Source organism: Copadichromis virginalis, linkage group LG12 (assembly GCF_057382275.1).
Source record: "Copadichromis virginalis isolate Kocher_CV1m ecotype Utaka linkage group LG12, C_Virginalis_male_GT1.1, whole genome shotgun sequence".
In the NCBI taxonomy this organism is placed as follows: domain Eukaryota; kingdom Metazoa; phylum Chordata; class Actinopteri; order Cichliformes; family Cichlidae; genus Copadichromis; species Copadichromis virginalis.
In genome coordinates, this window is record NC_140629.1 from 20,052,527 (window position 1) to 20,078,819 (window position 26,293).

A 26,293-nucleotide genomic window follows, 5' to 3' on the forward strand; every position below is an offset into this window, starting at 1 on the left:
AGTCAGTAAATTAATTTCAGATATAGTAGTGAATGATTATAATCCTGCAATTTTTTATTTACTCTTTAAAAGCATTCATCAATTTTTAAACCTCTATGAGTGTAATTTATAGTGCAATTCAAAATGCACTTGTAATAAAGTGCATTAATTAATATACTGTTGAAGAAAATCACCCACAGTGTTCGTTCATAAAGCATTTTACACGTTGACACTTCACACTTTTTCTCATGTGGGTCAAAGACAAGAGCGCACAATAAGTAAATGTGATGCAAGATTGAGTCCTGCACAGTGCCTGTGAGCCTGCATTTGATATAATCAAACCGGGTATTATCATTTCACCAATTTTGCCGAGCGCAGCTTCCTAATCAAATTGCTGCTTCAAATACAGCGCTGCTGACTGCAAACTCTATTTCTTTTAATCAATAGAATTAGCTGGGTGTTTGTCTCATCCATCCACAGAGGAGAATGGCTTTAATTTGTCCCATTGAAACTCTCATCTCTTCTTGAGTGTTTATGCAGCAAAGATGAAGTGTGTCCTTTCTAAAAAAAAAAAAAAGGAAAGAAAAAAAAACAGAAAAGCTGCAACTGAGAGAGCAAAGGCATTGTGGCATGAAAGGATTTAAGAGGGATTCTTATTGTCTAGCATGGCAATGATCATGTCTTTATTTCAAGAACAAAAGACCAGCACTTTGTTGCAAATACTTGCATGAGACAGTAAGAACTCACTGGGAACTTTAAAGGGTGAGTCGCTGTCTTCTCTGTCCTTCAAGTATGATCCCCTCTGCAGTGGAAGATTTTTTTTGCAACAAATATTAGGCAGCACAAACGTGGTGTCCTCTTAATCCAGCATTTTTTTTATTACTGTCATATTGATCTGGTTGAAACTAGATAAAGGCACTTGTCCCTGCAGATTGGACTATTCAGCATTCTAATCACATTCTTTATTTTTCCCGGCTGTGCAGCTTTTTATCGTTATTTGTCCTACTGCACTAAATACAAAACCGAATCGATAGGAGCGGCGCCTGTAGCTAAGTTTTCTTTCTGAACTAATTGAAGAAAGCGACTGCTACAGGGAAAACATCTCCGATCGGTTTCTGTTTCAGATGCCGCTGAGAAGCACATAACCATGAACTATGAACAGTGATCTGCCAGGTTGCAGCCACGCTTGTCGATGGGGATTTTATCCAACATAATATTAGCCGATCCTTTTTCTGCGTAAATATTTATTTTGCTTAGTTTTATTTGTTAGTCGTGCTTGCCTAAACTTGGGCTGCGGCACTGCCTGCTGGTTCTGACTTTGAAAGCCATGTTAACAGATGACCGCTGCTCCAAATCCCACTGCCAGCGCTGACGTGCCATCTCAGTTGCAGAAAGGCAAATTGAAATTTGCACCGTGTAGCTACGGGCGGTGCGTGAATGATTTTACAAGTGGGGAAGTTTTTTTGTTTGTTTTTTTTTTTTTGTTGAATATTAAATGGAATCGCTCTGGGCTCTTATCAGACTTCAGTAGAAAAAGCATGTCAGATGGGACACATCTGCTACTGCATATGTAACTGCTGGCTACCCAACTATAATATAATCTGAATAGACATAAAAAGTAACTGTTGATTCAAAAATAAAACATTTTTCTCACATATGTTGCGAATTCTGGGCAGCACGGTGGCACGGTGGTTAGCACTGTTGCCTCACAGCAAGAAGGTCTTGAGTTCACCATCAGGCCGGGGTCTTTCTGTGTGGAGTTTGCATGTTCTCCCCGTGTTTGCGTGGGTTCTCTCCGGGTACTCTGGCTTCCTCCCACCGTCCAAAGACATGCAGCTTGTGGGGATAGGTTAATTGGATAATCCAAATTGCCACTAGGTGTGAATGGTTGTCTGTCCCTATGTGTTAGTCTTGCGACAGACTGGCGACCTGTCCAGGGTGTACCCCGCCTTTCGCCCTATGACAGCTGGGATAGGCTCCAGCGCCCCCCGCGACCCTGAAAAGGATAAGCGGAAGCAAATGGATGGATGGATGTTGCGAATTCTATTATTTTGACACCATTATCCATGAACTCAAAAACAATTTGCACACTAGCCGAAAACATGCCCGATGTAAATTCAGTGGAAGCGTTATCGTCCGAGCCTCACTTCCACCCTGTCCAATACGACTCTTTCTTGGCTCTATTTTATTCAGATTCCCTGCAGCTAGTGTGCTGATTCAATTAGCTTCCAAATAAAGTTATAGAAGGAATGGTAAATCCATCTGCTTCTCTGTTTCATTTGGTTGTGTTCTTTTTAGCGTTTCCTCCCTCCCACCACATCCTTAAATGTCCAGGTCTAAAATCTGTGTAAAATAACTCATTTGTTCTTATTATCAAATGAAGCCATCTTATCCTTCAGCACCACATCCTCTCTCTCTTTCTTCCTCTGTTTCTCTCATTCCTTCTGACCTAACGCAGGATGCATTTGTCTGTTTTATCCCGGGATGATTGATTCATGAGTCGGCAGCAGAGCATGCCGCGGTTCTGCAGGAATTGTCAGAAGTGAAGGTGCCAGATCTTAAATCGGTGCAGCAGAGTTTCGCTGTGTTTTGCATGTGTATCTTGTGGTTTCATCGTGTTTGGAAGCCATCTCTTGGCACACAGGGGCATCCGCTACTCACATCTGTACACTTAAATCAGACATGATATCCACTCAGGAGAGTATGGACTGGATTTAAGGAGGACTGCTACATGCTAGAGTATCATGATAAATTTAGAATAGTCTGAAGCCAAGCTGTGGCTGTGTAGATATGATACTGCAGTATGCACTTATGTCCATAAATGTGTTTTTTAATTTCATCACTTCCTCTTTTTATTGCTTACGATGTCCTCCTTCTCTTCCATTTTGTGCACTGTGTGTTTATATATGTCCATATGTGTGAGAATTTGATATGAATATTTCATATACCGTGTGAGAAGGAGGAGAAGGAAGCGGGGAAAGTGGTATGATGAGATATAAGTGCAGCACTCGGAGTAAACATTTATTTTTTAAACTGCAACCTCGTTTGCACTACCTCCAGAAAGAGTAATCAGCGATAAAATGGAAAACCTTTCTTTAGGTTATTAAATCATTTTACATTTTTTACGCCTGCTTAATATTTCAACAGTAAGGAGTTCTCTTCCCACCAGAGTGAGTTACAGATTTGAGTTCGGTCAAGATCACACAAGGAGACAGAATGCTTTAGATTTTTTGTTGTGAGTAAGTGTCCATCAGATGTCTAGCCACAGTGAGCATTAAACAGAGTGTGAAATTCCCCAAGTCCCTTACTAGTGCACCATCAAGACCATTTTTTACGCGTGTGGATCCAACTCCCACACTTCACTCATTCTGACATGGGAAGCATCTGGCTACAGATGATGTTCTCCGTGCCGTGTAATAGCTCTAAATGATCCAGATGACCATGGTTGATTTCTTTCCTGTTCCTTTTGCCATGACCAATTCCCTGCATCGGTGCAACCATTTAGACTTAACTTGACATGCTGAAGTGAGGCTCCATCTGTTTTATGGCTACAGTATGTGCTCCAAGTTTTCTGAAAGAGGCCTTTTCAGATAGCAGTGCTTGTGCTCTAAGCCGGTTGCTTTGATTAAAGTCTGACTTTGCTTTAGAGCAAAGAATGGAAATTAAATAATCATTTAATAATCTGAATATGCACTTTCTCCTTTAAAGCATGGAGCTGTGCTTTGAAGTTGTGGATTGGATGAATGAGGTCTAAAAAAAGCTGACCTTGCAGGTTTTTTTGTTTCAAGCTGTGACTGTAAGGCGGATGGTCATATTTCACTACTAATTTATCAAATAGTTTTTACTCCGTAAAACGATGCGATATTGCCATCACCCTGCCAGGCAGGCGGGCAACATGAACACCCAAGTTTGTGAATGCAATAACTCAAGAACGAGTAAGACTTTTAAGTTGATACCATAGGTGTAGCTACTAAAAATCTCGGAAGAGTTAGAATCTCAGTGACCTTAACCTCAAGGTTGAGGTCAAAGGTCAGATTTTCTCAAATCTTGTAGATGCGGTTACTCGAGAAGAAAGTCACTTAGCATTTTGAAATTAGTAATGTAAGTGTATCTACCAGGAAGCTGAGGGGTACCGCTGACCACCACCAGTATTTTAATAAATTATGGCTATAGGATACGGTACTGTGAAAAAGTCTTTAGCCACCCCTCATTTCTGTGTATTGTTCTAGGAAAATGGGGGAAAAAATGCAGTGCAATGTTCTAAAACCTTAAAAAATATTTTTTAATAAGGAAATAAAGTGGAAAATAAAATGATATGAAGAATATGAAGGACCATTCCTTAGACATCTGGAGTATCTTCCTAGCCTGAGGCGCATAATACAAAGCAAGTTTGGTATAGCCTGGATATTTGTACCATCAGAGTTTGCACAATTCCAACGAGATTAAAAGTCAATATTTGGTATGAGCACCTTTATTCTTCAACACAGCCTGAACTCTCTTAGGCAGTTTTCTAGTAATTTCTTTAAGTAGTCTTCAGGAATAGTTCTGCAGGCTTCTTGTCCATAATCCAAAGCTCTTCTTTGGATGTTGGCTTTCTTATGCTCCATTTTCTGTCCCACACTGCTTTTCTCTGTTTTCTTTGTATTGTTGTTGGTTTTTCTCCCTTACACTCGTTTCTTTTTTCTTTACCTTATACAGCTGCCTCTTTAAGACAATTGTTTTTGTGATTTGGCGCTATATACTGTAAATAAAACTGAATTGATCAAATTATCCATTTTTGTGAAAGGCTCCTAGTAACAAAGTGCCTAAAGATCCATCCATTCTCTTCCACTTGCCGTTATCAGGGTTACGTGGAGGCTGTAGCCTACCCCGGCTGTCATACGGCGAGAGGCGAGGTAGACCCTGGACCCGTCTGTCGCAGGGCTAACACACAGAGACAGGCAACCATTCGCACCTATGGGCAATTTAGAATCACCAATAAACTTAACCCCACTAAAGTACATTCCTCATAAAATGGCCAGGCACAATTAAAGAAAGAACATCAGAAAGTCTGGAAAACATTTGTTCAACATCACTTTAAAGATGACAAGTAATATGAAGAAATGAGAAGTGTCTCTTCTTTACTTTTGAACTGTTCATTTATCTCCTGTTAGAAATTCTGATGCTGAAATATCAGCAAACAGCTTATTTTCGCCAGTACATCCACCCTACCGATATACTGGTCTTGTGCTCTGATTTATTATGTATCTAATATGGATACATTTATGGATAAAACTTCTCATGCTGCCATTCTGTCAGGTTTGGCTGATAGAGTCCAAGTCCACATTTGGAGGTTCAATTGAGGGTAAAGGTTGAAGTTTGACAGCCAGAACTTGTCATGTCTGGGAGATTTCTAATTCGCCTTTTGTTTTCATCTATTTTTTTTCTTTTTGCTACCAAAAATTGCTTATTGAACTTTGGGAAAATACCAGGGAAAAAACACAAGGACCCCTACTCCCTGAATGTGAAATGCCAGCGATGTTTGGCACCGTAGCAATTAAAATTGACTTAAATTAACACGATCGAGGCTTACCAGACATGCTGAAATGCTAACTTTAGCAACATTAGCATTCACCGGATAAATGGAAATGATACTGCTGGTGTCGCTAGATAAGATGTACAAACAAAATTATTTATTTTTAGCAACAAAGAATTTAAATTCAGTTACATGCAGCATTGCTTCATTCGAGAGCGCTGCCAGGAAGATGAGAGAGAAAGGAGTGAGAAGAGTGCAGGGGAGGATGTTTAATGCATGCAATGTTCATGGCATGTATAACTGTTTGCCTTTCAAATTTGTGTGTTTGCAATTCACTGTGAGTTACTGCTTCCCTCTCATTTTGGCTGTAAGATGTGCTTTGACCAGCCAACCAGCTGACTCGCTGCGACAAAGACACACGGCACATGAAGATTTTTCTTTCAGGCGACTGCATTTGATTCTTATTTTGACATTTAGGACTTTTGAAATCAGTATAGTCCAGTCAAATTAAAAGAGAAAAAATGTTTACGCCCAAGTGTGAACGGTCACAGCCACACTGACCAGCCTGTTATGCTTTCCCTCTGTGACATTGACTTTTGTATGCTAAATGCTCCAGGGCAGCTTCAAACTGCCTGCAAACCTTCCTTTCAGTGTGTGAGAACTCAGCAGCCATTTATACCTTCTGACATCCCACCACCCCGGTCACAAAAGGTGTAAGAAAGGAGGATCCACTATCTGTGAGTGTGTGTGTGCACGAGCCATACTGAAATTTGTAGGAGTACGCACATCTCGGTCTGCGTGCTAATGCAGGGAGCTTGTTAGCTTGTAGACTTGATTCTATATAATTCTATATAACATGGCTGCGTAAGACAGATGGTAACCGAAACACAAAAAGTGATCATTTGTACTGCACTGTGGAGTAGAAAACAACATCACAAGGAAAAAGTGAAGTTGATTGAGCGCTGGTGCGTGGGTTTGTGCGCATCCACGAGGAGGAACGAGAAGAGAATGAGTCATAATTCACTCGTGGAGCAGGAGACCTCCTTAGGTAACATAAACAGAGGTGTAACATTAGGTGAGTTATTGTTCCCTTAAATTATATAATACAACAATATAATCTGAGCTGATTAGAGTTAGTGACAACAGTATTTTATCAAACAAATCACCTAACAATGAAGTGTACATTTATGGACAAGCTAACACTTCCCCAGATATATACTGTGTATTTGTCACCCAAGCCAGTCACTAATCCTGCGTGAGCGTGTGTCATGCATTTCTGTTTTATTTACAATAAAACTTTTTCTCATGTTGGTTTTATATGCTGACATTTTTACAATAATAAACAAATATATCTGATATATGATATTCACATTTCAGAAATTTAAAGGTGATTTGTAAAGCCGTAAATATGTTGCAATTTATTTTTTTTATGCTATCATTTTCACTTTCATGGTACTGGGACAATGTGCTGTCATACAGAGAAAAGAAAAAAAACTTCGTCAGCTCAGCGAGACTCAGACCAGTGGTTCATTTTATGAAATAGGCTTAGCCAGTTCACCTCTGTGTGCAGTGGCACATCTTTAAGCTTAGAAAGGTATCATAACACAAACAGGCTCATTTTTGCTCTCAGTAAAGAGGTGCTGTACTCACTGAACCATCTGTCTGGAAATTGTCTGCCTGCAGTCTCATCCCTCATTTTTTTTTTTTTTTTTTTTTTTGTAATTTCATGTGTGCTTTTTGGATTAAAGATCTTTTTTGGAGACAGGTGGTTTGAACCAGTATATAAAAGTGTTTGCCATTTGGCATGTTATGCTGTTTTCAGACGGTATTACATGTCACCAGCTGCCTCTCTGATAACTCATACATAACTCAAAGCAAATGGGCCATTTCTCTGTGTAATGGCTCCCTTATTTGACTTCGCATCAGCAAACAGCAGGAACAGTCTACAAACATCCACAGTGGTTCAACTGTCTGCTGTGATTACTCAGTCCAATGTATATCAGTCCACAAAAAGGTACACTGTGACATTAGGTGGCTTTGTTTGGATTGAATTCTTACAAAAATACATCAAACATCCAGTGGTAAAAACTGTACAATTGCAGATGACTGACGAGTGTAATTGTCAGATTTGTAAGGCGTCTTTTATGTTTTTTACAGTATTGTGTATATAATCTTATTCTTTCGACTGCCTCTTTCTCTAGCATCCTCCTCTGTCACACCAACCCTCTGCATGTCCTCCTTCTCTACATGAACCACCTCTGAGGTCTTCCTCTTTTCCTCCTTTTCCACAGTTAAGCAGCATTATTGAAGAATGTGACAAATAGTTTAAAATACCTTTGTTATTAGTTTTTGACATTTTCCATTAAACGGTTCTCAAATTTAACTTAATATCTCAGTGTTTCGTGGTTTTAAACTACTCAGTCAGTTTTTTCCCCTTGTGACTAAGAAATTAGTCACCAGGAACATCCCTACTCCCAACTAAAATCTTAACACCACCAGCTCTGTCTCCTGTATTTTAATAATTCGATTTTAGCATTAAAAATCTCTTTTCGATTTCAGCGCTTGCACATACTGGTGGATTAACCATTACAAAAACATGAAAAAAGGGTTTTGGTAATTGCCAATACTCGTAATTCAGGGTAGCTGTGACATAAATCGTACATTGGATGGTGGTCTTTCTTTCTTAAAGGTGAGATTAAAATCAAACAACACACGCCTAAAACAGTGATAACAAATTCAATTTAATGCTAAGTTTCATTAGCAATGAGAGCCATTAACATTACCAATTAACATATGCAGGACTGACTGCCCCAGTGCAATTTTGACTGTTATTATGCCTGTAATACGTGAAACAGATTTTAATTTGTTCTTAATTGCATCACACGTGCATTTTTCTCTGACTGCTGAACTTGACACAATTCAACTTGATTTTTTCTCAGCACTGCCCTGGTCTCCTTACCAGGCCATGTGCTATTTTATCATGCTACCAACTGAGTTGTAGTAATATGACAAGATGTTCATGTTCAGCGTGATCACATGAAGCATACAGTGCATTGTTTAAGTTTTCATGAGTAAGTAAACAAACCTCCTACAGGTATGTGGAAACTTCCTGTAGACAGAAAAGCACTTTTTAATGTTCTTGTTGCATCTTTAAGCTTTAATGATAGCTGCCCTGTTGTGGGGTTCATGGGCCGTAGCACTATCCGCCTCATGACTGTGAGTTGAATTCTGAATTCTGCCCTCTAAATATACAGTATACACAAAGACACAACACCTCCCTTAGGCTGCAAAGATTAAACGAGTCTTCGCTGCATACAGTTAAATCAGCACAGCTGGACGAAGACTGTTAGCAGGTTGCTGTATATGTGCACGTACTGTATTCATAATATAGAAAAGCGGGACGTATTCGGCTCCTTATTAAGCTTTCCTCTCGCTGCATTAATCTTCTTTATCCTGCAGTGGCAAAACCATTTCAATACAAACAGGACATTTAAATACCAACTCATAATGAGCGGGAGAGATAAGTGTTTCTCTGACAGAAGTGTACAAACATTTCCACTTTGCACAAAGCCATCAAAGACAAAGTACAAATAAGTAACTGACCCTGTCAGTTACTCCCTATTGCCTCTGCGGCTCATGGTTCTGGTAATACTGAGAGCTTAGATATGAGATGAATCTAATTTTGTAATCTCAGACTCAGAAAGCCAAATCCTAAAATAGATTCTCGTGTTTCACTTCTCTGTAAATTGTACGCCACAAGCATTCAGAGATTGCTACAAAGACTTCACACGCTCCTAGTTTGTCTGGGTTAAAAGCTTGTGGAGGAGAGAACGGGGTTGAGAGCGTGATGGAGGAAAGAACAGAAGGTGGGGGCTGGAGGAGAGGCCGTGCTTTAACAAGCTTATCTCGCTCCCTAATGCAGTTTGGGCCATCAAAGCGTTGAGAGGCAGGGACGCTAGGGGCGGCTGTATTTTTTGACCGCTACCTGTGACAGCAATTACTGGTTCCCCTTTAAGCATGCCTTTGTTTGGTGGCAGACTTGAATGCTCGGGTAGAACAAGATTACCTCAATGTTTTGCAACTGCAGCATAATCAAAGCCTCACAATGCCATGCCCCTCTTAATCAACTGAGCTAGGTCTGCCACCATTTCTTTCTGGACCCTTTATTCAGGAGGTGGCTTGACATTATTTTCATTATAACAGTGTTGGGTGTTTTTTTTAAAGGTATACATCACAGGCAAATATTCCACAACACTTCCGCAGCTTCTCTTAGAAACAGCAATGAGAACTGTGGTGCATAAAAAAAACGGAGGTGTTAACAAAATTCATTTAGAAGTGGAATTTAATGAATAGAGCTTTCACGACAATTAGATAATGCATCCATAGCACGCTACTGTATTCGCTAGTTGCATACCTGTGCTTCAGGTATTCAGTGAAATAAATGTCCCACTCCCAAACCTTTGTTCTGCTTTCAGTAGCTTATCATCTCACATATGTTGGCCGAGTTAATCCCTTTAGAGATAGTGTGGCCTTACCTTGGACCTTCGGTGCCATAAAAAACTATTTGCCCCCTTCCTGATTTTTTTGTTTTTTTACATATTTGTTACACTTAAATGTTTCAGATCGTCAAACAAATGTGAATATTGGACAAAGATAACCAGAGTAAATACAAGGTTCAGGTTTTAAGTGATGATTTCATTTGCAAAGGGAAAACATTATTGTTATGGCCCGTCTAGGGTTAGCCAGACCACAACATAAGGGTGATCCATCCTCGTCAGATCTCAAGCAGCCACAACTATTAGTTTAACTTTAGTAATTAAAATTTGTTTGGAGATTAAAACAAATGAAACAAAAAACTGAGAAACAGGGAAGGAGACAAAAACTTCTTCACTGTAATCCAAACCTGTGTCTGCTTATGTAGCATAGCACACAGCACAGTGTCATCATTTAAAGCCTCTGTAATACCCAATACTAAGATTTGCTGTCATCTCATTTGCATTAACGCTAAGACAAAACTGTCAGGGTTTGGGGTTTAATTGTAATTTTGATTTTGTAAGATCACTTCCCTGCTCTTTCTTTAGAGCTAATTTTCCCCCCTCTGCGTATTCATGTCATTTCTTTCAGTTTTATTTTACCAAACTTTCTTTTTGTCTGTTGTTTGGGGGGTTTTTTTTCCCTTCATTTGCATCTTGCTTACCTGATAGTTTTCTGTGCATTTACAGTCCAGTCCCTTGTTGGTTGTGTCAGCCTTTGTGTGTAATCCTAAACTGCATTCCTCTATTTTGATACTAGTGGTTTTTTATTGTGTTCCTTGCAAATTTAGCTTTCGGTTTACTTGTTTTCTTTGAACTTTGTTGAACAACCTTCCGGAATTTTATTTATTCCTTTGGCTTGTCATTAAGGCTTAGGTTTTGCAAACTACCTGTCAGCCTCCGGTGTCCTGCATTTGTGTGTGTTTGCATGTGTGTGTGTGTGTGAGAGAGAGAGGGTTTTTTTTTTCTAACTCGTCACAACAGATAATGCAGTCAACTGGAAAGTGTTTTGTGATGTGCCAAGCTGCACTGCAGGGTTCTGCAACGTGTCAAAACCAGGAGACGGAGTGACGGAGTATTTGTTTAATCTATGAGGGGGGCATTTTTTTTTTTTTTTTTATCAGAACAGTGTGACACAGTATAAGTTGGCCTGTGACCAGGCCAATTAGTGTGATGCATGGTTGTCTTGGTGTTGTGTACAGCATATTCAGCAAAAGAAACAACTCTGCATACTTACATTTCTCTCATGCGCTCGCTGCGCCTCTAAATTTTGCAGCTATCTATGGCACAGCAAAATGTCAAGTTGAACCCGGTATTTCATCCTCTATTCATAGCAAATTGGTGCCACGTTGATGTATGTGCTAAGTAGAACAGCTTTACTGTTAAATTTGAGCTATTTTGTGTAAAGGGGGTACCAGCCTAAAGCAGCTTCTTTGATATCACCTACGCAGTGTTGTTATTATGTTAGTTTGCTGTTTATCTAATATAAAATGTCCTCGTTTAAAAATGGAAGATGGAAAAACAAAATTTCCTTTTTATAAAAAAAAAAAAATGTGTGAATTGCATGTTAAATAACAAGAACAATAAACTTTTTTCTGTTGTTCTACAGAGTTTTCAGGTTTTCATTGTGTTAAAGGGGTCTCACATTACACACCCACTGATTCCTGAGAAAAAACAAACTATTTATTTAGTAATACTGCACTTAAACCTTAAAGTTATGCATGGCTTTGCTGAGGACTAGATTAAAAATTACTTTCAATCCCTTTCACTTAATGAATGCAATATTTATTTAACATAATTATCATGGTGGTAAAATCTCGCCCCAAAAAGCTTGATTATCATCTCCTTGGTTCAAAGTGTAGCCTGTATCCTGAAATTCTTCTTAACTTCATTTTTTGTTTCAGACCAACAGTGTTATGTACTTTTGAATATAATAAAGCATAATTGAACATTAAAAAGCCTATAAATGTAACAGTTTGTGTATTTACTGCCTGGAACCCTTGCGCAGTAAATTGTTTGCAACAAATGAGAACCTATTAAAAATTAACCCAAATGGAGCAGTGTGGGTCTCAGAAGCTGCTGCAGCATGCAATTTCTGTTTTGCTGAGGCGAGATTGTGGACTTAGCCTTGTTGTTCAATATTCTGTGAATAATTGAAACTGACTTGACTGGCGCCCGGTGTCTTTATTCAGTAAATCCTCAGATAAAATCGAAAGGAAAAATGCTGACTTAATCCTGAAAACTTAGCATATCTGACACTTTGCTACCTGAGTTTGTTGAGCAATCGAATTTATCATTCTGGTTTTGCCTCTCCTTCTCTCTGCTCCCATCCCTCCTTGGGCTTTGCTCCTCTCAGGTGGACTTGCTTGTGCCAACCAAGGTGACAGGTATCATCACCCAGGGAGCGAAAGACTTCGGCCATGTCCAGTTTGTTGGCTCATATAAAGTCGCTTTCAGTAATGATGGAGAGCAGTGGAATGTATATCAAGATGAGAAGCAGGGCAAGGACAAGGTAAGTTGCTTTTACACTACATATTGATTTGATTGGTTTTTATTTTATTTTATTTGAACGAAGGGTCTCACTCAGCCAAATAAACCTGAAGCAGACAAAAACGTAGCAAATATCAAAAAGATGTGTAAATGTGTTATAAGGTGTTAAATTGTGAAAATGTTCATCTTGGAAGCTGTCTGTTTCTCCTTTCCATTTCCTCTTAGCATCTTCTTATCAGCGTCTCAAACTGAGCTGTCCTGGTCTGTCCTGGTCTGTCCTATTGCCTTTCTCTGGTTTGAGATCAGATAAGACCACCCTGTCAACCTGGCCAGGCCGGTGCTATGCTGAAAATCTTGTTTACGGTCCTTCAGCAGAGTACAAATGTCCATTCCAATCGCCCACAACAACAGAGACAGTGCAGAGCTGCAGCGGGCTCTTTGTTGATATCAGGGAACCTGCAGACACAGGCTAACAGCTAAAGCTGGAGCGTCTTGTCTTTCAGATACTGATTGCAAGACAATCTGTGTTTACTTTTCGATCTTGCTGTGCTATTGAACAATAAGGCCTACCTCTTCATTCTGATTCATCCAATGCTGATGTGTCGAATTCAAGAAGCCAAATACGCTTAGCATGAAACAGCTTTGGGATAATATACTGTATACTTTGTTTATTCTCCAGTCTAACTTAAATCCATTTAGGCTTTGTAGATGATTTCAAAATATTTAACATTTTAAAATAGTTACAATAGTTAAATTAGTTTTCAACTGGAGATGACATTTGTATTAATAAATAACTGACTCATAACTATTAATGAAACAAAGTCCAGCTGTTAAAATTTGTGAATTTGGTTTTGTCAGAACAGCCCTACCTTAGTTCTTATTTTTATGCATATTTATCACACATTTCACATCATCGAACTAATTTTGATATTAGACAAAGATAACTGGAGTAAATGCAAAATGCAGATTTTAAATGATGATTTCATTTATAAAGGAGAAACCACTCTGCCTCTATGCAAGCAAGTAATTGTCCCTCTTTGATAAATCATGAATTAACTGTGATTAACCATGTTTTTGCTTAGCTAAGTTCCATGTCATTAACCACACCCAGGCCTGAAAAAGAAACATATCATGCTATGATCTAAAGAAACAGCTGAGAAATAAATTCACTGACATCTATCAGTCTGCAAATGGTTACAAAGCAATTTCGGAGACTTTGGGACTCCAGCGAACCACAGTGAGAGTCATTATCCAAAAATGGAGAAAAGTTAAAACAGTGGTGAACCTTCCGAGGAGTGGCCGGCCTACCAAAATTACTCCAAGAGCGCATCGATGACTCATCCAGGAGGTCACAAAAGAACCCAGAACAACATCTAAAGAACTGCAAGCTTCACTTGTCTCAGTTAAGGTCAACGTTCATGATTCAACAGTGAGAAAAAGACTGGGCAAAAATGGCATCCATGGGAGAGTTTAAAGAGAAAACCACTGCTGACTTAAAATAACGCAAATGCTCATCTCACATTTACCAAAAACATCTTTGATCTAAAAACATATGGGGAATGATTCTGTGGATTGATGAGACAAAAGCTAAACTTTTTGGAAGCTTTGAGTTTTGTTGCATCTGGTGTAAAACTAACGCAGCATTTTATAAAAAGAACATCATAGTCTGATGGTCTGAGGCTGCTTAATCCAATTGAGATGTTTCTGTATGACATTAAACAGGCCATTCATGCAGGAAAGCCCTCCAGTGTGGTTGAATTAAAACAATTCTGCAAAGAAGAGTGGGCCATAATTCCTCCACAGTGATGGGAAAGACTCATTGCCAGTTATCACAAATGCTTGATTGTAGCTCTTGCTTCCAAGGGTTGACACAGCCAGTTGTTAGGTTCAGTGGCCAACAGCTTTTTTTTTTACAACGGGCTAAGGCTAATTTTTTTCCTGTAAATTAATGAACTAATCTTTAAACTGCATTTTGTATTTAGCCACATTGTCTTTGTCTAGTATCTAAATTAGTTTGACGATGCAAAACATCATCACTCATCATCATCACATCTGTTTGAATCATTCTGTTTTAGCTCATTTATTGGTCACCTCCCAAAAAGTCCATCCTCCTCTGATTGGTCAGTGGGCATGAAGAAAGTCAGACACATAGACAGTATAAAAGATGGAGCTGGTTTCCAGATCTGAACAAATGAAGCTAATGCATAACTGCCCTTAAACCTGCAGTTTTTTGTAACGGCCACCAGGAGGCGAGAGCTGTCCTCTGCAGGAGCTGTTGACATTTTGCTAATGGGTTTATAGTCAAAGTCATTTCAGGTTATACTGCATAATTATAAAGCATTAAGTCTATTTATTACATTTTGGTGTCAAAAAGGAAGATTTTTCGAGATGTGATCACTGGATACTGAAATGTGCTTTAGCAAGTCAGTTTGAAAATACCAAAACGGCTTGAAACAGCTTATCTTTTGTGCTGTCTATGGTCAGGCAGCTTTGGTGAAGTGCTTCACCACCTTAACTCAGGTTAGTTTCTGCTAACAGAAAACAAGTCGTTTTAAGTGTAAATCACGGCACATTATGTAAATGATTGTTTTGTCAGCACAGAGCAGAGGTTGAAAAATATGCCAAGCGGCAGGTTTCCAGTAGTCTTAATGTGTTACGCTGTATGTCTCTATTTTATGCTCTGTTTATTGTCTGACAACAGAAACAGAAAACTGGGAATATTTTCAATGGAAAGTCATCTCTATTAGAGTGGCTAGTACATAGCTTTGTGCCATTCTACCATTAAACACATGGTGATTGCCTTGTTATTGCTGCAACATTGCCATCAGAAGTAAAACAGCTCAGAAGCTGTGAGAGCATGAAGACTCTTGTGTTCACCGTTGCAACCAGCAGCAGAACATTTGGTGTGCTTTGTTCATAGCTGAGATATTTTCGAGTAAGAATTAGCAGAAGGTACTCTAGCGAAGAATTGATAGTGGACTGCATGGCATCTGGCTGCATGTGGATTTAGTTGAAGCACTTGTTTGAGAGTGTACCAAAGGAACTAGGTAAGTAGCCATTATGCCATTGTGTTACTTAATGATGAAGAGAAGTACCATGTTTCCTGGGAGAGAACAGCATGGAATTCTTTACATGAATAAAGAAAGTATAACAGACAAATAAAACCTCACAAGGCATAATTTGAGCACTTTAATATCTGAAGGCAGACTGGAATTTTTGGATTCAGAATCTGTATTCCAGTATATACATCTATAAGTGATTTTTTTAAACCAATAGTACAATAAGACGACACTGAGTTTAACATCCTTTAGTTACTAGTTTTCTGTCATGCTTTGTATCATAGCCCAGCTGTGGGTCATACTCTGTAGTTTGTGCACAGATATTTTCAGGCTTTCTTAGATAAACTGTTTCTGAGCAGTTTGAAGAGGTTACCGGTGCCCGTAGCAGGCATTAAGTTGAGGCAGTGTCCTGTCTTTTTTCTTTTTCTTTTTTGTCAACATATTTTTGAAACACCTTGAGAATTTTATTTTGAATTTGGCACTACTGCTCACTTGCAGCATCAGCAGGTCAAAGATCCCCCCTGTGTAACATTCAATAAAAAAAATTGTGTAACTGTGCTACTGGGTTGAAGATGTTTGTGAAGCATTGAAGAATTATAACTTCCTGCTTCTTTTCAGCAAGATCCATATTTGAAACATTAGCATCTATCAACACGTTGTCTTTCCAAATCAAAATAATTGGCCAAACCGAGAAGATGAAGAATTTAACTTGTTTTTCCTCTCTGAAACTACACACTATTACAGTACATACACAGCAAAACATAACCTCAAATGAGGAATCACTCCCATCACTGAGCAAAATGGAAACACTGATTTAAACTGCAGTGTGACCCACTGATGGAGGCATGCAACCACGAGGGGAGTTGCAGTCTTAGAAAAGAGCTTCCATTTTTGTTTGTCTCTGATACACGATAGATCAAAGCAGCGCTTCGTTGACACCAACAGCTGCTCTCAGTTTATCCCCTTATCTTTGCTGGGGATCCAGTGAAGTAGCAGATCCCTGGAAATAATTTTCCATTTCTACAGGTCATATTCTTTGCTTGAGGAGTTTGTAACACCCGTGGTGATCTTTGGCTGAGGGCCAGGCATGCTCACCATGATTTATACTCAGACAATTTCAATACCTTGGAATGAATGTTTTCTAAGCGTCATCTGAGTTAGAACGTGAAAGAAGGAAAAATACTGGTTGTATCTCAAGAGAATGATACATTTATTTTTAAGTCTAGTTTCAGCTCCACATTTTTTTGTTCTCTCCTGTGTTGTTATTGCTGTATAATTCAGAGAAGAGCTAAGACTATACCGTCACTCCGAGCATGTGTGCTCTGTATTAGAGGGCGGGCGTGTTTTGCAAGACTTCAGCAAATGTCAATCAGTTTGTCCCTTGCTGGAGCCAAGTGGCTGTTCAGATGTATGATTCTTCAAGGTGTTTTCCCCCTTCAGTCAGCCGAAGCAGCCATTAATGCTAGAGGACACATTTGGCTGTTAGACTCCCGAGGCTCCTCCTGCCACACCACAATGCTTGACTTGGCAGGGATATACTGTGAAAGTTTGTGTGTGTGTATGTCCGTGTGTGTGTTTGCCTATTTCCAACACAGTGGTAGAGGCTTGTAAGTATTCTTCTCAGCTCCCCCCTCCAGCTCCTGTGTGGCAGAGGCTGCAGGCAGTTAGATCTAGATTGAGAGAGGAGACTCTGTCAGAATACAGATGTTGTCAAAGCAGGGCCCAGCGGTGCACGCACAACAGTATCCCTCTACAAAATCTATAGAGTGCCCTGTTTGCCTTTTCTTTGTACACCAATCCCACATACTGCTGTACTGCACTTGTAACTGAGACAAGTAAGAGCAAAGTCCATTGTTTAAACATAATAGAATAGAATAGAATTCAACTTTATTGTCATTGCACATGCACAGGTACAGGGCAACGAAATGCAGTTTGCATCCATCCAGAAGTGCTTTAGTGATATAGATATATTACAATATATATTAGCAATAATATAGATATGTGAGTATATTACAGAAATGGGTCTATTATGGTATGTTATAATGTACACGGTATGAAGTATGTTGTGAATATTCTATAACTATAAGTATGTACAGGCTGTAGTGAGTACAAGCTATGTACAGGATATGAACAGGATATAAATATGAAAAACTATACAGAATATGAAATAAATAACTTTACAGAATCTGGGATATACAGCTATACAGAAATGGGAACTATGCAAGTTGTAAACAGTTGTAGGATTAAAGATTATCGAATGTACAGAATGATTATTTACACAGAGCTATACAGTAGTGCAGTTAAGATAAGTGAGATATAATTCCTACAGAGGCTATATAAAGTGCTAGTGGTTGTGAGTGGTGGTTCAGTCCATGTTATTATTGTGTTTGAGGGTACAGTTGTCCATTGTGGGTGTGTGTATGTTCAGTCCATGAGTTTAACGTGGGTCAGATGTCAGGAGGCAGAGTTCAGGAGTCTGACAGCTGTGGGGAAGAAGCTGTTCCGGTACCTGGTGGTCTTAGTCCGGAGGCTCCTGTGGCGCCTCCCAGAGGGCAGGAGGGTGAAGAGTCCATGTGATGGGTGACTGGGGTCTTTGATGATTTTCCCAGCCCTTTTCAGACACCGCTTCCTGTAGATGTCTTTTATGGCAGGAAGTGGTGCTCCGGCGATGCGCTGGGCAGTTTTCACGACCCTCTGCAACGCCTTCCGGTCCGAGGCAGAGCAGTTCCCGTACCAGACTGTTATACAGTTGGTCAGGATGCTCTCGATGGTGCAGCGATAGAAGTTCACCAGGATGTCTGAGGACAGGTGGTTCTTCCTCAGAGTCCTCAAGAAGAAGAGGCGCTGGTGAGCCTTCTTGACCAGCTTGGAGCAGTTGGTCGTCCAGGTGAGATCCTCGGAGATGTGGACTCCCAGGAACTTGAAGCTGCTCACACGCTCCACAGCCGTCCCCTTAATGTGGATGGGTGGATGTGGGTCAGCATTCCTCCTGTAGTCCACGATGAGCTCCTTGGTCTTCTCGGTGTTAAGCAGCAGGTTGTTTCTGTCGCACCACTCAGCCAGACGATCCACCTCCTCTCCCTGTAGGCGGCCTCATCATTGTCACTGATGAGGCCAATCACCGTGGTGTCATCTGCAAACTTAATGATGGTGTTGGAACCATCAGCAGGTCTGCAGTCGTGGGTGAAGAGGGAGTAGAGGAAAGGGCTCATCACACAGCCTTGTGGTACACCGGTGTTCATTGTGATGGTAGATGAGCAGCGGTTATCCAGCCGGACATGTTGGGGCCGGTTGGTCAGGAAGTCCAGTAACCATTTGCAGATGAGGGAACTGATACCCAGGTCTGTCAGTTTCCTGATGAGTTGTGAGGGGTGGATTGTATTGAACGCTGAACTGAAGTCTATAAACAGCATTCTGGCGTAGGTGTTGTTGTTGTCCAGGTGTGAGAGGACAGAGTGCATTGCGATGGAGACTGCATCCTCTGTGCTCCTGTTCCGGCGGTATGCGAATTGGTGGGGGTCCAGGGTGGGGGGGAGACAGGATTTGAAGTGTGCTAGGACCAGTCGCTCTAAGCACTTAGTGATGATGGGGGTGAGTGCTACTGGGCGGTAATCATTGAGGCAAGATGGGTTGGAGTTTTTGGGTATCGGGACGATGGAGGTGGATTTGAAGCAGGCCGGTACCACAGCGTGGGCCAAGGACAGATTGAATATGTCTGTGAGCACTCCTGCAAGCTCCCCAGAACACGCTCTGAGAACACGCCCGGGGATGCCATCAGGGCCTGCAGCCTTGTGGACATTGATCCTGCTCAGCACCGCTCCTACATCGGTGGGGGAGAGAGTCATAGGTTGGTGGTCTGGCGTCATGTCTGCTTTGGTTGTGGTTGTGGGGTTCCCTCGCTCAAAACGAGCATAAAAGTTGTTGAGCTCGTTGAGGAAGGAGACATCAGAGGATGCGGGGGAGGGTTTGGTGGTCCTGTAGTCTGTGATGGTCTGGAGTCCTTGCCACATGCGTCGGGGGTTGGAGTTGGAGAAGTGTTCTTCTACCTTCTTTTTGTAATGGTGTTTGGCTTTTTTGATGCCCTTCTTTAGATTAGCCCTGGCTGTACTGTAGGCGTGTGCATCTCCTGACCTAAAGGCAGTGTTGCGGGCCTTCAGGAGGAGACGAACATCCCGGTTCATCCAAGGCTTCTGGTTGGGGTACATGGTGATCCGTTTCTGGGTGGTGACACTGTCTGTGGTTTTGGAGATGTAATCCAGTACAGATGAGGCGTACTGGTCCAGGTCTGTGTGGGTGAACATATTCCAGTCTGTGTTTTTAAATCTGTCCTGGAGCACTGCGTCTGTCCCCTCTGGCCACACTTTAATTGTCCTCACAGCAGGTTTCACACGTAATTACACTGAGACGCATCCATAATCCTACATATCGGCTAAGCTGGATTCCCTTTCCGCACGTGGGTCACTATGTTACCTTGTCCTGCACCACCGCTCTTGCATTGGTGTCAGTATTGAAACAGTCCGTCGATGGGTTCAATCAAGCACAAAAGTAATTGATTTATGTTTAATAGTGTTTTACTCAGGTGACCTGGGTTAATTAGTCATCAGAGCCTTCAATTCCATTCAGGTCAGAGGGTAACTGAATACTAGATGGGTTTGAATACCGACATACCTAAAATGAACCCATGGTAGTAGTATTTAGTAGCTGCGGTCCACTGTGCACCTCAGGATTACAAAAACACATAACTAGGTAACGTATTGCTGACCCCCTCAAAGACTGGTCTCGGTGTGCGTTTCAGTTTGATGCAGCGTGACTGCCTCTTTCTCACCTCGCATGATGCTTTTGACCTTTCACTGAAGATGTATGTGAGTTTTCCTGGTATTACCGCAGGCGGCTCTGGGCAACAAGGGGTTAGAGAGCAAAGAGATCTGAGCGACCTGATTCCTTGACCTGTGCAGCAGGTTTAAATAATGTAGTATGGGCTGAGTTGCAGCTCTAGAGTCGCATAGGGCCTCACCTCATAATGCTCCTGACTGTCAGGAAAATCAATAGTTAGGAGCAGTTGTGGCTGCTGTGTCACTCCGAATGCACACATAGTGACATGTGCTCTTTGTCATTATGCCTTCATTGCTGCATAATCTCTTTGTTTAGTGTGAAGGTAGAGGCAACTAGCTTCAGCATATTTGACTAAGTTTACTATTCCAAGAAAAGTAATACATGCAAAAACACCACCTGATTCAGAGTCTCCTTTTCTTCAGAATTATCAACATAGCTTTGTGAATTTTGCAGCAGTTCAAATAAACTTACAGTTTAGAATAAAACACTGCCACATTGTTAAGTGTTTCAGTTATCCGTGGCACAATTATTAACACTTGGCTTCACCTGTCAGTTGCCAACTCCTTTATTGTCACTGTCACTTCTGCAAGTCACGCATGGCAGGTTGGGCTTGTTTATACTCAGCTACGCATAGTTTGTTTTCTTCTTCTTCCCTTAGAAAACAAATAAAAACTGTCATTTGTCTTCTGCTTAATAGATTCTAATTCCAGTTACAGTAATAACAGGTTCTGCCACTGTTCTAACTCAAGTACAAAGCATATCGATCAATCTGTCCATCCATCCATCCATCCAGCCATCCAAATATCATATTTTCTTAACCATTTATTAAATTCAGGGTCATTGCACGCCTGCAGTCCATCTTAGCTGTCACTGGACAAAAGCAAGAACAAAGGCAGTAATAATAAGTAATTACAGATTGTATATTTAGTAATCTTTTATTAATAACAAAACTCCAAAGATGCTTGAAACTGCCTTAATTTTTTTAAACAATGCCTTTCCCTGTTTTGCTGTGGAATCATATCCATCCATCCATCCATTTTCCTCTGTTCATCCGGGTCAGGTCGTAGAAGCAGGAGCCCAAGCAGAAAAGTCCAGACCTCCCTCTCGCTGGCCAACTCCTCCAGCTTGGCCCAGGGAACACCAAGGTGTCCCCTTGGAGAGATATAATATAATATATATATATATGTGTGTGTATGTATGTATAATATAATATAATCTCTCCAGCGTGTCCTGGGTCTGCCCCGGGGACATGTCCAGAACAACTTACCTCACCTCATCTCACCTCACCCAGGAGGGAGCCCAAGGGGCCCTAACCACTTCAACTGGCCCTTTTCAATGTGGAGGAGTCGAAGCTCTGCTCCGAACTCCTCACCTTATCTCTAAGGGAGAGGCCAGCCACCATTCGGAAAAAGCTCTTTTCTGCCATTAGCATCTGCGATGTCGTTCCTTCGGTCAGTACCCAAAGCTCGTGACCATAGGCGAGGGTAGGGATGTAGATTGACCAGTAAATCAAGAGCTTCGCTTTTACAATCAGCTTTCTCCTCACCACGACAGACCAGTACAGTGTGTGCATCACTGTAGCCATAGGATTGTTATTTGATCTCCCGCTCCCTTCTCCCCTCACTCTAGAATATGATCCCGAGGTACTTAAACTCCATTTGGGACAGGAACTCGTCTATGAACTGGAGTGGGCACTAAACCCTTTTCCACCTGAGAACCATGGCCTCACACTTGGAGGTGCTGATTCTCATTCTCATGTGAATGAGGTGGCGAGGCCACCGCCTGATGACGCTTGGCTATGCCTAGAAAGTCTGTCCATAAAAATTATGAACAGAATGGGTAACAAAGAGTCCAACATACTGTCGGCTGTGCGGACCAAGCGCTTGCAACAGTTGTATAAGGATCAAATATCTAGTCGGTACCTCTCAGCCTTACGCACTAGCTCAGGCTGTTTCCCCACCAGAGAGGTGAGGTTCAGTGCCCCAGTTGCTAGTCTCGGGACCCGGGGAGTTGTCCTCCAGGGTGTCCACCCCCAGGTGGTGGACCTACAGGAGGGTGGGCCTGTCTCCCTTCCTCGGGCTGTGCCCGGCCAGGCCCGGTGAACTAAGGTCTGGCCACCAAGAGCTCACCTCCGGGCACCCTCCCTGGGCCTGGAAGTAAAATTGCAAGTTTTGTACATTTTTATGCAAAATTTTCTATGTTAGACAAACTGATCAGCATAGGAAAAAAAAAATCATAAAACCTGTTAAATAACTGGAATTTGGAAATCTGAATCTTTATGTGTGTTTACAGTATGCAAACCTAATGATAACATGCTGTTTATACATTTTTCAGAGACTTCCTTTTCTTGCTCTTGAGAAATGATCCAGCTTTCCTTTAGTTTGCATCAGTCTTTTACATCAGTTTTAGATGTGTTTAACTATGCCAAGTGATTCAAAATTGCATCTTTATGTCTTTCCCGTCTCTGAATGACTTGAAACACTGGAGGGTGTTTGCCATTATCCTGTTGATGTGGAGGAAATCTTCAACACCTTCCCATCCCCCATCTTTTTTTTGTTTTCCTCCACACATTATTTGTCCTTTTATTGTGATTCTTCACATACCCTGTTCCAAAGAGTAGATTTATATACATTGTGTGCGACCTGGCATGTCCCTGGATAGTCTGGCAGACATCTCTGTCATATTTCGATCAGCTGCTGGCTTTATGGCCTCCCTCTTCTGCCTTTTATAACGTGCTACCTAAAGTCACAGTGAGACTCCTGCATGTGACACATTTCTCAGGTTGAAATAATGTTGTCAAATACTAAAAAAGTTGAAAGAAATGCCCACAGAATTGTTTAGAAATGTTGTTCTTGAAGAATCAGCACTGTTGATCAATTAATACTCGTTTTGTGAAACGCATTTATTGTACTACAGTATGAACAATAATTGCCAAATACCACAGAAAATGTAACATTAAACCTCCTGAAATAAATGGGACACTTCTATGCAAGAGCACGTACCAAATTACGCCAGTCAAATTCATTCCTAAGTAATAAGGTTGGTCCGTCTGATGTCTTGATGCTTGTGTTGACTGTGGACTGTACAGTCACTAACAAAGACCAGAATGTGAAGTATTTCTTCATAAATGTATCTGGTACCAAAATACAACCCTAAGCTGTTGCATACTCTCTTTTCTGACAGTATATTTTTGTTTCTCCTAACTGAAAGGCAACGACCGAGAGGCAAGATGGGAACAGAGTTCAGGAAAAGTTCATTCCAAATGCTCTATAAAATTCACATATGTTTAATCTTGTGTAGTCTTCTTGTTGAAAACCAGAGGAATCATAAAAAATGTGTTATTGTACAACTTTTGGATCGTTATCATCCTGAAAAAGCAAAATAAGTGATTAAATTCGGATGCAGATGGAAAATGACTTATGTGATTGACTCATTAGACAGAAACTGTGTAAATCTGTTACACATTGAAGCACGGAACAATAGACAAAAGGAAACCTAAAATATAATGCTTTTTTTTTTTTTAAGCACTCAAAAACAGCAGAACAAAGAGACGGAAAAGACTAGGAAACTGACAGAGAGCAGGATTCCATGTGATGTTGTTTGCACCAGATACAAACCTTGTCTGACTACAGTCTAAGCTCTGTGCTACAATATAGATGAGAAAGAGAGGGGAAGAGAATGGGTTTCACTGAAGGAGGAAAATGATAAAAAAGAATGTAGAATGAAAAGGTGACCCAAAAATAAGGAAAGTAATGAAAGAGTACACCTGTCACCTTCAGCTTATGTTCCCATTAAGAGTAACTCACACAGGAGCCAGAAAATGAAAACCATAGGGGCAGACATGCTAACTAAAGAATTAGTCAGAGACGAGTTAATCGAAACGCACCTGGTTAGAAGAGAAATAAGAGGTTTGATTGTCACACCATTGTGCATTGATTGCAGACCATAATGTCTTATATGTCCATCTGTAAATAGATACCAAGTGAGTCATGAGAGTATCTGATATTTTAAGCCATGATTTATACAATAGCTTTCTCTGTAATTTGAGCAGTATAGTATCTTTCATGCAATATTGCATGAATATCGTTCATGCAATATTGTATTGCATGAACTTTGAATGCAAAGCTCCTCTAGCAGCGTCCGAGAAATAAACTGAGGTGATGAAAATAAGAAAATAAGAATAGCATACCTCGTTAAACATTGTTAGTGCAGATGCTATATAATTATGTATAATTAATAGTAGCCTAAACCTTTTGTTGCATTTTCTTTGACAGTAACTACTTCTAAAAAATGCTGTAGATGGATAAACTCAGTATTTATTGAAATGTAAGAAAAGAACAATAAATAAATTTCAGCTTTTCAATTTTTCACATTTAGTTCTGTCCTCTTTTTCTTGCATTTGTTTGTCATGATTATCAAATTTTTGAGTTGTGCTATTTGGAAAATAAAAAGATTCAGAGTTTTTATATTGTACAGTTACCATTGCAATTTTCTTTGATCTGACAATACTTACCTCATTTTCTTTATTTCATTTTCACTCTCACGTATTTCCTGCCCATTTGATCAGATCCCCCTGCCCTCGTTAGTATCAACCATATCCAGTAACCCTCTTCTCCTGTGTTCCTTTTCCCCTGTGGCAGCTAAACTCAGTGTTTTTGTGTCTCACATTCCAGCTGTTTCTCCTCACATTCTCCTTGTAGTCATTAGATTGTACTGTTGGGTTATTGATACTGCTGTTGTGTAGCACTTTTTTTGGGTGGGATACAGCCAGATTTATTTGGACTGTGTAGCAAACTTTGTTGCAAGTAAAGACCTTCTTATTCAAGCTGTCTGAGAGTGACTCATGCATTTGAGTCGCATCTGTTGGGATCCTCGTTACGGTTCCCAGTTGACTTGACAATCTTAGACTTTATACATAATGGTTTCGAAGCGACAGTTCCCCCATGTCTAATATGACAATGATTCGCATTCGTTCTCTGTGTTGAATGCGTAATTTATATTGTGTACTTTGATTGCACAGTTATTTTCTCATGTTGCCACTATACCGGTGAACAAGAAAGCACTTTGCCTCGTGTTTTTCTATGCATAATTTGTCCTATTCAAAGTTATACTGGCTTGCCTAAAACAATCGGCTTTTCATCCTTTTCATTTAAGATTATTTTACCCGATTGACTAGAAACAATTCTGCGCTTATGTTTGATGAGGACATTTGGATGTGCAGAGGACATTTATACAAAACCGAAGCTGGTGCTTAATACTTAAATCTTCAAATCTCCTCTCTGGCCTGGTGTTTTAGAAAACACTGTACAGTCTGTGAATATTTGGTTGAATCACACAGTCTGAACTGTTTTTTTTTCTCCAAAATTCTTAATGCCACTATGAATATTTGAAAGGGGATTAGATGAGTATTTACTCAAAAGATGTGAAGCCCCATTTCTAGCACCTGCTTGGATTTAGCCCACTGATTTTTTCATTCCACACAACACCGAATCCCATTTCATCCCAATTACGCAGGCATAATCATATCTGTTTAATTGAAATGATCATATTCGTCAATGAAGCACTCCCTGTAGATGCATTTCTCCTTAATATACTTCATTGTACAGTCTATTAAACACACACCAAAGCTTGTAATAATTAACAACAGAGCATGCATACCAGTGTGACAATTATAGTTGTTTGTAATAGCTGGTCAGTCACTGACCTGTTTATTTATGGTTCACCTTAAAGTTCTTAATTTTCATTGAATCTCTATGAAATTATATTTTCCCAAAACTAGGGTGATATGGTCTGCAAAAAAAAATCATCTCTCAACAAAAAAATGTGAATTAGACAAAAAGAGACATGCAGATCTACTGATGTATCAACAACTGTAACCAAAACTT

At 40.4% G+C, this 26,293-nt stretch overlaps 1 protein-coding gene across 2 annotated transcripts in view; it reads left to right on the top strand.

Moving 5' to 3' along the window:
- The window catches only part of edil3a (EGF like and discoidin domains 3a), a 142,470-nt gene that overhangs the window by 112,329 nt on the left and 3,848 nt on the right, over positions 1 to 26,293 (top strand). For both annotated transcript variants that reach the window (XM_085475197.1, XM_085475198.1), the window contains exon 9: positions 12,383 to 12,538. In XM_085475197.1, coding sequence (XP_085331323.1) covers positions 12,383 to 12,538 — 156 coding nt within the window. The remainder of the gene's footprint in view (positions 1 to 12,382; positions 12,539 to 26,293) is intronic.